General features: G+C 33.2%; 1 protein-coding gene across 1 annotated transcript in view; it reads left to right on the top strand.

Annotated features, from left to right (window-relative positions):
- Positions 1-11,454, top strand: part of snx15 (sorting nexin 15) — a 41,719-nt gene extending 30,265 nt beyond the window's left edge. The window contains exons 6-8 of the mRNA XM_028800075.2: positions 1,102-1,269; positions 4,018-4,356; positions 8,668-11,454. Of these exons, the coding sequence (XP_028655908.1) occupies positions 1,102-1,269; positions 4,018-4,356; positions 8,668-8,771 (611 nt within the window). The 3' untranslated portion in view covers positions 8,772-11,454. The remainder of the gene's footprint in view (positions 1-1,101; positions 1,270-4,017; positions 4,357-8,667) is intronic.
- The last annotated feature ends 685 nt before the right edge of the window (positions 11,455-12,139 follow it).

The raw sequence follows: 12,139 nt of genomic DNA, 5'->3' as shown, positions 1-12,139 counted from the left end.
CTATCTATCTATCTATCGTCTGTTCTTTGACATGTTCTCTGCTTTTGTACATGCCCTTGTCCTGATTTCTTATTTTAGCATGTTTCTACCAGTTTAATTGGCGCACTTTTCATACCTCAGCCTTTATTTGACTCGCACCTGCATTGTTAAGTAATGTTTTATTATTTCCTTATCATAGCCTCCATTTCTGCAGCAATCTAAAATTACACAATCAGACTCCTGGGATGTATGGCAATGGCATACTTCTGAGAGAACTGTCTTTTCAAGAATAAATAGCAAGTGGCCCAGTATGTTCTAATCAGTATGTTCTGCCATGGTCACTTAGCTGATCAGTGTGCCTAAGCATTGGATTATTAGCTTTTACTATAAATCTTATCCTGATACTCAATGCAAAATTAACTTGCAGCAACTAGGAACTTTTGAAGCAGTCTCTCTTGGCTGTCAGTCTGTGCATGTCGTAACAATTTACATATTTGTACAGCTAGACAACCAACAGGTTAAGGAAGTCATTGGTGAAAACTAATCGGATAGCCTTGTGATATGCAGTTTGGTTCCTTAACCCTTTAGCCCTGTTGTCTCCCTGTTGTGAATTAGTTGAGTAGTTTTTTTCCTTAAAGCTCAGTTTTGGAGTCCAAATTATATCTTCTATTGTGCATTTTATAATTTTGTTTGTGCCATTTTCTGCTTTTTTGATTTTAGCATCTATGGCCCCATTTACACCTTTTTTGGACATAATTCATCGGTATTACAATTATACCTAGCATTAAAATGCATCTCCAGTGTTAGCATTGTGTCTAGATAAAGATCCAAAGTCACTGTCATTGTTTGTTTCTGAGCAACTTTGAAAGTGGTCTAAGTTATCTGACCCCAGTCCAATCACAAATGCATACACCTGGCTTTTAATGTAGGCAAGGGCTATCTGATTGTAATCAGATCAGTGAAAGCACGTTAATATCAGGTACAAAGGGGACCTGCTTTATTTTTTCATCTTTTTCTGTTTTTGCTTAGATTTGAACATAACATCTTCATTTTGTCTGCTTTTTGAAAAATGTTTTATAAACATTTTTTTTTGTTTAATAATATGATTGCTTATTTTGTCAGAACAAGGATATTTGCCTTTGGAAGATGAGGTTGACGGGGATCACCTAAAATCCCAGGAATTTGATTTGCTGTTTGATTCTGGCATGGAGGAGGCAGAAGACGAGAAGACATCTTCATCCTTTCTTTCTAAAAGTGACATGGCTGCTTTTGATCCATGTGCCATAGAAGGTATGCCATGGTACTGTTTAATTCTGGGAGATTCGTGAGGTGTCATAATGTTTTATGTATTTAAAACACGGTATTGCAGAAGGACATAGTAGATTTATTTTCAGTTTTATTGTTTCCAATATAAAATTAGTCATAACATTTTTCTAATCATCTGTGCATTTTAGCTAAACAATCGCACAGTATTTTTCCTGCATACCTTCTCTCACTTGTTTTGTTCATGGTAAACATTTCTAGAAAATATAGTTAGGTTTCATGGTCACAATTTAGTTTAGGTGTCCATTTATAAGATGCTATTAAATGTCTATAAATATTTTATTACCTTGACTATTAACATTATTACTAGAGGTAGTAAGAGTCTAAAAATAATATTAATATCATTTTGCATGGTTGTATTAAAAAGACAATCTGTAGCATGACATGAATTATATCTCCAGGCTGTTAAATATAATTTTGTTACAGTCATGAAAAAATTGCATTTGAATTGAGATACCATAAAATATGTAATAGGATGTGTATTCCTTAACAGCTTTTATTAATAATTACAGAATTTGCTCAGTTGTAGAGAACAACTTGAAATCCTACTGAAGTAAAATTTATTCAATAATTAAACATTACAACAAAGCCAGGCACAAACTGTTCTTAGTACTACACCACCATGTTTAGAAATGGTTTACACTCAAGTAGTTTTGTGTCTTGAGTAATTTGATTCATCTTGCCTGACTGATAACTAACTTTAAACAAATTTGTTAAATTATGACTGTTTATTACTAATATGGAACATATTGAAAGCCATTGCAAAATGTCAATATACTTGAAATATGCTATTACAACTTTAATAATTACCTAATATCATAAGGTATAATGAGAGAAGTAAGTAAGTAACTTTGGTAACACTTTGATTAGGTACTGCAAAAATGCATCTGCTACTCATTTATCTTGTATAACAAGAATTAACAAAGGTTTCTTTTGGTGTTAATGATGCTTACAAAGCAACAGTAGTGGTTATGCATCTCTGTGCAGTGTGGCTTTTGATAGCTGGTACAATTACTCATGAATATGGAGGATTCACAGGCCATACGACTTCCAAAGTGAAGTTATTTTAGTAGGCCACATTGCACAGATGAACAGCCATTTTACCAGTGCTTTGTAAGTGTCATTAAAACCAAAAGATGACTTTGTTAAAGTTTTATTAAATAAGAGTACATGAGTAATATATGCACTTTTACAGTACCTAAACTAAAGTATAAATTCTAATGGGATAATTAATAAAATACTTATGAACTGTTAATGAAAAAGTTCAGTATTTTCAAGTCAAAGTAATTTCTTTGCAATCATTTGCCGTATAAAGTTGTGCTCTGAAGTGAAGCATTTTTTATGAATTTAAAAGGTTATAATCAATAATATTTTAGAATAAGAAGAAATAATTATTTCCGCATTTCTTTTCCTTCTCCAGTTATCTTTTTCTGCCCTATTAAATTCAAAAATTTAAGGCTTGTAAACATGCCTAAGTTTTACTCCTTAGGCCATGCTCTCCTTCTCAGGGGTGGGGTTTAAATTGTTTTCAATCCTATTCTTTGTAAGAATTGATCTATATGTACCGAATGATTACAATAAAATCAATTAAAAAAAAATCATGCCCGTTCTAGCAGTTTAAAGTGGATTTTAAGTAGCATGAAGCAAGATGTGAACACACAAGCCTTAAACAGTGTATCCGTATCATTTTATGAAGAAAGAAAAATAAGCAAACATTTTTGTGAGATTCAACCATTTTAAAAGTGGTATATTTCACCTCACCACTTGTATCCCTCTGTGGCAACTTTTCAGCTCCGGGAATTGGCTTCATCCATAATATACCTTTCCCCTCCAGAAATCATCTCTAAGCTCTGATATTGAAATTATTATTAATGCGCAGGTGAGAGTTGCTTGTCTCTATTCTGTAGTCAACTTTATAATAATTTCTGGAAAAAAGGTAAAGCAACAACTACATTGTTTTTGGTGAAAAACTCTTTGACAGACAACATCTTGTATGCATGTGTGCTGTCATGGTACAAAATGTAGTTCTGGGTTTGCCATGTCTCCAGACATTTCTTTCCCTTAGACACCTTAGCAGTTCAGTGTAATGTCACTGATTTTCACTCTGTCCATGGTGAACAAACTCTTTATGAACAAATCCGTCAATGTTGAAAACACAAACACTGTTGCCTTTTGAAAATCTGCCGTTTTGGTTTGGAGAAAAAAATTGCCCAAGTCACCTGCATGATTGTAGAATAAATACTAGAAAATAGGCACTCAACTCCGCACAGTGTCCCTTGGCAGGCTGTAGGCATATGATGCCTGGTGGCGTACAGTATTTGATAGCTACACCTTACTCCAATGTTATTGACTGACTCAGAGAATTTTTGGATCTTACCTTGCATACCAAAATTGTGAGGAAATAACTTGGCTGGTAATAACAGATACCTAAACTAAAGTGTTACTAGTTACATTTTGTGGGAGAGTAATTCTCACAAAATAGAAATCTGTAGTATTTATAATTTTATGACTTACTGAACATTTAGCAACAATAAGAATGCTGTTTTAATTAAAAACCATTCTTTGTAATTTTGTAAGTTGTATAATGAAAATACTGGAATTTTTATGTTTTGAAAGATGCTGTCATTGTATTTTATTTGTAAACTATAGTGATGCTTCAGGGGGATTATACTAAGGAATGCCAGCCATATTTAAATTCTTATTATTTTCTTTTAGGTCAGCCTGATTTAAACGAACAGTATGAAAATGAGCTTTTGTCATTAAATATCAACTCAGAGAGTACTGGTGCATGCAGTTCCCTTGTATCTGATGACGTGATCAGGGATTTCTTTGACTCTGGCAGTGTTAGCAATCTTTCAAATCTACAGCTCCAACAACTCCAAGACAATGAAGAGCAGACTGGCACTCCAGGCATTGAGACAGTGCAGGAGGAGTATGTTGAGCTGGCTGTTGAGAAAATTACAATAGCTATGGAAAAAGAATTGGCTCATGAATACAGCTCAGCTTTTAACTTATACCAGAAAGGAGTGGACATTCTTTTGAAAGGAATGAAAGGTGAGAATGATGCTGGAAAGTTTTTGGTCATGATTCTTGAAATTTAAAAGAATCCATGTTAAAAAACACTTCTTAGACTACTTAGTACCAGAGGTGCATCACCTCATATTGTTTTTCATTTTATTTTTTGGATTTTAATAAAAATGTCGATTTTTGAACTTTCCCCATGCTTCCACTTCCAAATGAAAATTATTTTTAACCTGGGCAATTTGGATATAACTGACAGGATTGAGCAACATTTCGTTTGTTTTTATAGTTCAGCATTGTTACTGTTACTTCAGGGGCTGCTTCATTTTCTATTTTGTGATATTATTTTTCATTGATACTACCATTTTGTGTATTTTGTCTGGGCTCTGCACTTTCCTGTTTCTCTTTGTGTCTGGTTGCTTTGACACTGTGTGGTTACAAGGAAGATGAAAATCATGGTGACCACATTATAAAAGTTCGCCACATGCAAGGATCCTGAGTTTGTTTAAAATTAAAGGGAAGACTTGAAAAAAACCTTAGTGTTAGGGTAAAAAACAAATTCAGATTGTGATATTGACTTCATTTTGTTTTTCCTTAAGAACTATGAATACCAATCTAAGGGTTCTTGTGTGCCAACTTCTGCTTTGTTTGTCAATCCTTTGGTTCACCCTTTGATTTAAAACAAGTTATAGGTCTCTGCCACTCACCATTACAGTTGTCTGAGTGGACTTTTATGAAAGTCTTTCTCTGATCACAAACATAGTCTGCTGTAATCATGGCAGTGGACAAATTCAATGTGTAAAAGAAACTTTGAGCTCCTTTTCCACAGCATGCAGCTACAACTGAATTGTCTCCTAGACTCACTAAAAGAAGGAGCCACATAGCAGTCCACTTCTTTTACTCTTAGTAAATTCATGGGAGATGTTTGGTACTGACAATGAGTTGTTTGCTGCACTTATGCTGTTTTATTAACAAATTATATGGACATAATATGAAATAATACTCATAAATGGGTCATAAATTAAGTGAACAACTCCTGAGAAGTGATGTCTAGAGTAAATAAGGCTTGACGATGCTCTTGAATAAATTGTGTCCAGTTATACTAATCTTTCTGGTTGGCTGAGGAAAAATAAGGAAAAAAGCACTGAAGTACTTCCCTCATTACTCCACTCTCTTCAACATATAAGTTTCCAAATCCGAACACAACGAGGAAGAATAAAATCTCATTTTATATTTTATATTATGGGATTGCAAACCACTCACCATTGTTTTAATCAAGTTTAGGCTTTTCAGCTGTCTTGGTTTTAGAATCAAGAAAAAGATAGAATGTTAAACAAAATTTTAAAGTTGGTAACTAGCCTTTAATGAAAATTTGTTTAAAATTAAAAGTCAAAGACTTCATAAGCGTTCATAAGATTGGTCCATGATAAAATAGCTTGCATGATATATTCAAACAAACGTTGTACCTTATTTTATGATTTAGGTCAACAGGGCCTATTTTGTGGGACTCTTCTTTATCACTAATTACTGCAACCAGTTCAATAATAAAATGACATCATTTAATAAAATATTTAGCCATACCTTTTGTTCTAAATAATTACACAGTAAATTGTATTGACTAAGAATCTGAGCAAGTATATGTAAGTCTTTAACTGAAGAGTGCTTTCATTTTCTCAAACATTCAAAGATTTCATAAGCATCTCTAAATGTCTGCTCAATTGTTAAGGTACTGTAATTTGACTCAGTTAATTGCAGCTCTGTAGGACACATTATTTACTTGCTTATATTTGGCTACCTAATCTTGATAAAAACACTAAGTTAATTTACAGGAATTAATTCTTGTGTGCTAAAAGCTTTTATAACACTGTGTGTCATTTTTAATTAACTTGAGAAATAAATCATATCCTGTTGAGATTTTGCTAAATTAGTTCTGATTAAATGCACAATTCAAATAAGACAAAAATATGGCAAATAAACAAAGCTGCCACTGTGTTCCATACCACTTAAGGTTGTGGGCCACATCTGACGTTGTTCTGAGATATTCAAATCATGTTTTCCTATGCATGATGTTTAGTCATTTGTCTGACCTTTTTTAATAATAATTCTTTATATTTATAGAGCGATTTTCTCTCTACTCTTTCTACATACAAATGCGCTTAGAAGGCCACTGGTCCACCTTTGTTTGCCTCTTTGGCTAAGCCATTTTCAGTGTACAGTATGCTGCATGTTTCTTTAGGCACCTTAATAGAAACAGTAATATTAGAAAGGTGCTCTCAGGAAAAAAAATGATAATTTAACAAATGAGCTTGCGACTGTAAGTATGATTTTTAACTTAATTATCAGGTTTGTCCATTGTGTAAATTTGTTTAATTTGGCAACTAAACATTAGTAGTAAATTTTTTAAGTTTCTTGATTTTGCTAACCTTTATAGTAACGCTCAGGAAGGGTGTCCTATGTCAGAAGGTCACTGTTATAACTCTGCATGTATAGTAAATCTTCTTTTAAGGACATCAACAATTTATCCTAACATACCCCATTGTTTTAGATTTACCCAGATTTTCCAAACCGTGACCTGGTTAAGACTTGATCTCATCACCAATGTGCTGCTTTCAGTTGCATTACTTAGTAACTTAAATGTAGAGCACACTATGTGAACAAATATTTCCAAACATTTGTCGAAAATACTGTATAACCTAACTAGCTTCCATCTCTGCCCAGCATGTAGTTGATGATGAACTGTGACAGCTGTTATATCATTTGTATGCTTTTTCTTTCTACTCTATGTTTATTCCTCTCGTGATATCTCTCCAGTCTTTGCTCTTTCTTGTGCTTTCTATTCTTATACTTTTAAAGAAGAATCCCCATGGTTTATTCTCTTACACTTCTCCATCAAATTGAATGATTAGGTATTTTTAATCATGTTGAAATAAAAAAAATTAAATATAGTTTAATTTCATAATGTTTTAGTAAAAGACTGAACCGATTTACATTACGTAGCAGTATAGTGGAGTGTAGTGTTTAGTGCTTCCAACCAATGCTCCTAGAGAGTACTGGCAACATACAAGGCTTGATAAACAAGAGGAGTCCATTCAGTATATCAAGCTCCTTTAGTTAGCTTATAGCTAAGGCAATTAGTAAAAGTAATTAAAAATAAGTATTTAGGTTATATTATAAAAACTGTCGAATACAAACCAAAGAAAGTTATAATTGAAGTAAAACCTAATGTGCAGTATTGTATGCAGTTCTGGTTACTATGGTGCAACAAAGTCCTAGCTGCACTTAAAGCTATGCAGAGTAGATCAACCAAGTGCACTCAGGACTTAATAACGTGTCCTACTCTTACAGGCATTAATAAGGTAGATCCAGCTGAACTCTTCAAACTTAATGGTGAATCAATTACCGAGAACCCCAATGAAAACTGAGAGGAAGTGCACTTAGGATTCCAGGAAGCACTTTACGCATGGAGTTGTGGGACTGTGAGGCATGTATTTGAAGCAGAAACTTTGACATGCTTTAGGATCCTGCATGAGACTTTGGGACACCTTAGCTATTAGCTAAACAAATGAGCTGATGGACTGAATGGTCTCTCATTTGTGAGATTTTATGTTTTTATATTCTTCTAGTCTACCTTGTGATGGACTGGTGCCCCAGGGCTGGTAGACACTGGTTCAATATGTTTCTAAAACTGCATTAAATAGTTTCAGATAGATGGATAGATTTTTATGTTTATTTAGTAATATCAAACTACGGTACTGTAATATTTATTTTAGAATATGTTTTTATGTTGATGTCTTCCTACAGATTTGCATATATTTTTGTGTGCAGCAGATGAAAGTTTAACTTTAAATATTTGACTTAGACCTTTTTTCAGATACTCCTATAACTCAAATTATTTAAGTATAGACCCAAGAGTTTCAAAAAACAAATCTTGGTATGATCTTAAAAACAACGTAGCTATTAGCCAAACTGACGTGATGTACTAAATAGATTATTGTCATTTGTGAAATTGTCGATATTATTATTTTTTGATTTGTTTTTGTTCCAGCCAGTTTTCATGTAGGCTTTCTCAAACAAAAATTTTTGTTATAATAGTTCAGTTAATTCAAACATTAATTAATGTTTGACTAGAGACATGGTTGCCTTTCATTGGAATTTTAAAGCAAAAGGCTTCTGCTTTTAGTCTCCACCACCGACTCCCTGATCTAGTCACTTCATCTTGCTAGTGATGTTAAGTTTGTTTCCACATTTCTGTGGATATATTTTGATTTGCACTATAAGTATCAAAATAACATGTACAGTTATTACCCATTTTTGGTCTTTAATTATTATTCGTATTCCCCGCAGGAGACTCTGATCCATCTCGGAGGGAGGCAGTAAAGAAAAAAACAGCAGAATATCTGAAGCATGCAGAAGCCATCTTTCAGCAGCACCTTGCAGGCCCTTCTTGAGACCGCACCACATGTTCCACTCAGGATAATGTTGCGGTCACCTGACTTATTTTTTGACAACTATGAATTTACCTTAAGCTACACAATATGTGCTAAAAGGTCTAGGAGGCTAGATTCACAAACTGCTTATGTTCTAAGTCAACAGGTATTCTGCTGGCTCAGGCAGAAGAAGTGATATTTATTTTTTAGGTTATGTTTAATTTTTGTTTCATAAATTATGTTTTGAAAATAGTAATTAATGTATTAATACATCATCTAAACAAAGATTTGTGTAAGAATCATTTTGATTGAAAACTGCCTAATGTAGGTCTTGATGTATAATGAATGTTTAAGAATACCAGTCAGAATGAAGAACACTATTTAACTACTTTAATCTTAATCTACTGAATTTGGTGATCTTTTTCAACTTAAAAATTGGTGATTAAGCTATAGCATACAGGAATCTTCAAAATCTAAGATTTTTGTCAAATAGTAAGTGACCAAGAGCAGTTTCATTTTTAACCAATGAAAAGGAAGATTTCAAAAAAAGCAAATGATGCTAACATTTTTGTACCTAACCTATGACAGAGACTACTAAATCATTTATTGAGAGGGACTGGACATTTGCATGATTGGGTCAGAAGAGCATCATGTGGAAAGTGTGCTTGTTTAAAAAAGTGTGATGCTCAGTAATGAAATGCTAGCAGTTCTCAGTGTTGGTGTGATTCCTTCAAATGAAGATTTTTACTGCTTTGTTTTAAATCAGAATGGTGGGCTTATGTATGATGGGCACATCTGCTTTTTAAAATATTCATATGAAGGTCACAGAGGAGCCATTCCAGGATATCTTATTTTGCATCACTTCATTTAAACTAAGAATCCCATATTGGGTTCATTTTTTGACATTTCTTATGTTTTTCCACTATTTCTATATTTTGCAAAATTTTTCCTGTTCTTTTGGTGCCAAATGAAATTATACCAATAGAGCCAATATTAAGCATTTTAGTACAGACCCACATTTGTATTTATTGGAAAATTCCTTGAAATTAAGCACAAATGTATTTTGTGGAATTAGTTGATTATGATATCCTACCACCTCAGTTTTCATAAGATGTATTTAATTATTTATTTATTTATTTATTTATTTTTAAGGATAAAGTTCAAATTCTGGAAACCAGTAGTTGTTCCTGTTGTTTGTTTTGGCATTTAATACTAAAAATGATAGTCCTTATTTTAAGGTACAAAACCCACAATATACTTGAAGTTCTTTTTTTTTTAAAGTTTGCATATTGTAAAAAATAGTATAACTGTGTTAGGATTTGTCTAAATGAAAACCAACACATTTTTATGTTAATTTTTCTCATATTTTCGATTTGAACAAAACCTTCAGTGAAGTTTAACAAACAATTGTATAGAAGTATTTGATTTGAAAAACTGTTTAGGAATGAATATATATATATATTTATTATTTGAAATTTTGCAAAGGTATATAAATTACTACCGTGATATTTTCTTTCTTCTGAAGAGTCACACCTGCTACTTTTTTGTTTGCATTGATAGATTTTTATTGCATAATTAGAAGTTTCAAGATAATATAGATCTTTAATGTAAGAAAGACATATCTGTTTTGAGGTAAGGTAAGTTGTACTCCCTAATTGTGTTGAAGGAGAGTGGCAACATGTTGCATGTATGACTAGCACAAGCAAGTAAGAATTTTACTATACCTGTGCATTTCACAATAATGACCCTACAAACCTATACACTCAAAAGGGAAAGATCAGGAATTCATAAACTCTTAGTTTCAGGTTGCTATTTTGCTGTCTCATCTTTTAATTGCATGTTAACTACTTCTCACACTAGACTTAGCCCTTTTACAGACACTTCCTCTACTGTATAACTGTGTTTTCAGGGCAGGGGCTCACATACAATGAAAAAAGCCCTATATATACTGTATAGGGTGGAACAGTGGTGCAATTGTAGTGCTGCTGCATCTCAATTGGCATGTTTCCCTGTGTCTGTGTGGGTTTCCTCCAAGTGCTTCAGTTTGCTCCCACTGTCCAAAGACATGAAGGTTAGGTGACTTGACGATGCTAAATTGGCCCTAGTGTGTGTTTGCTGTGTGGGTGAGTGTGTTGTTAACCCTGTGATGGACTGGCACCTTGTCCATGGTTTGATCCTGCTTTGCACCCTGTGCTAGCTGGGATAGGCTCCAGCACCCCACATGACCTTGGTCTGGATTAAGCAGGTTAGAAATTGACATATATACAAAGAGTATATAAATATATATAATATTTTGAATGTTATGGGCAAATATTTGCACATGTAAATCTCATAAAAGATACAGTCATCCTGTACTCTTGCTCCTATTTCCCTCAGTCACCAAACATTTCAGCTATTTCTTGGTTATATAAAAGATGCTATGGCTGACCTTCAGAATATGAAAGATTATAAAAAAAAAGTTTTTAAATGTTGTGGCTCTTTCTTGTGGTAAAGTTTGTCTCTGATTATTTACTTATAAAAATATCCTATTCTTACAGTTCATGTGTAATATTAGTGTCTAATAGATAGCATCCAGTATTCTTACTACAAGGTAAAATAATTTTATATATAGTATAAATGGAAGCTGAATGCATGTGTAAGTATGTAAATACAGCATAAAAATTAGATATCAATGTATAACCAATTAAAGCATACTTTGAAATGATATACTGATTAGTGACTGTGTTTGTTATATATCATTCTTTTTTTGAGTTTTTGAGCTTTGAAAATAAGAACAATATATAGTAATAAATTATATCACCTATTGATCATATAATACTATGCTTATTTTATGATCTTTTGATATAACTGCCACTCCCAGTAAAATATGTATTAGAAAGCAAAGAGCAGAACAGAGAAGTCAAAGATTTAAGATTGCTTTGAGGGATGAAAAAGAAGAGCTAGATCAAAGCTGGGTTGTCATACTTTGTAAGATAGGTGGTGTATTTGCAGTGGATTCAGAAAGTAATCTGATCCCTTCACTTTATTGTGTTGTAAATTTAATTTTAAATAAATGCATTTTCCATCCATTTTTGCCCATCAGTTATCCATAATGATAAAGTGGAAACATACTTGCAGGAAGTTTGCAAATGTATTAAACATTAAAGCCTGAAATCTGCCACTTATAAGTATTCAGACCCTTAATTTAGTAGTTTATAGATGCCCCTTTGTCAGTAATTACAACTTTGAGCCTTTTTAGGTAAGTCTCAGCAAGCTTTGCATGCCTGAATTTGGGCAGATTGGATTGGAAATGTCTGTAAACTTCTGTTCTCTCCATGGGTGTTCTATTGTGTTTAAACCTGGGCTTTATCTGCGTCACTCAAGGACAGTCCTGGGACTTGTCCCAAAGC

Source organism: Erpetoichthys calabaricus, chromosome 1 (genome assembly GCF_900747795.2).
Source record: "Erpetoichthys calabaricus chromosome 1, fErpCal1.3, whole genome shotgun sequence".
Classification (NCBI taxonomy): domain Eukaryota; kingdom Metazoa; phylum Chordata; class Cladistia; order Polypteriformes; family Polypteridae; genus Erpetoichthys; species Erpetoichthys calabaricus.
Note: the sequence above shows the minus strand (reverse complement) of the source record. Positions and strands in the feature narration are given on the sequence as shown.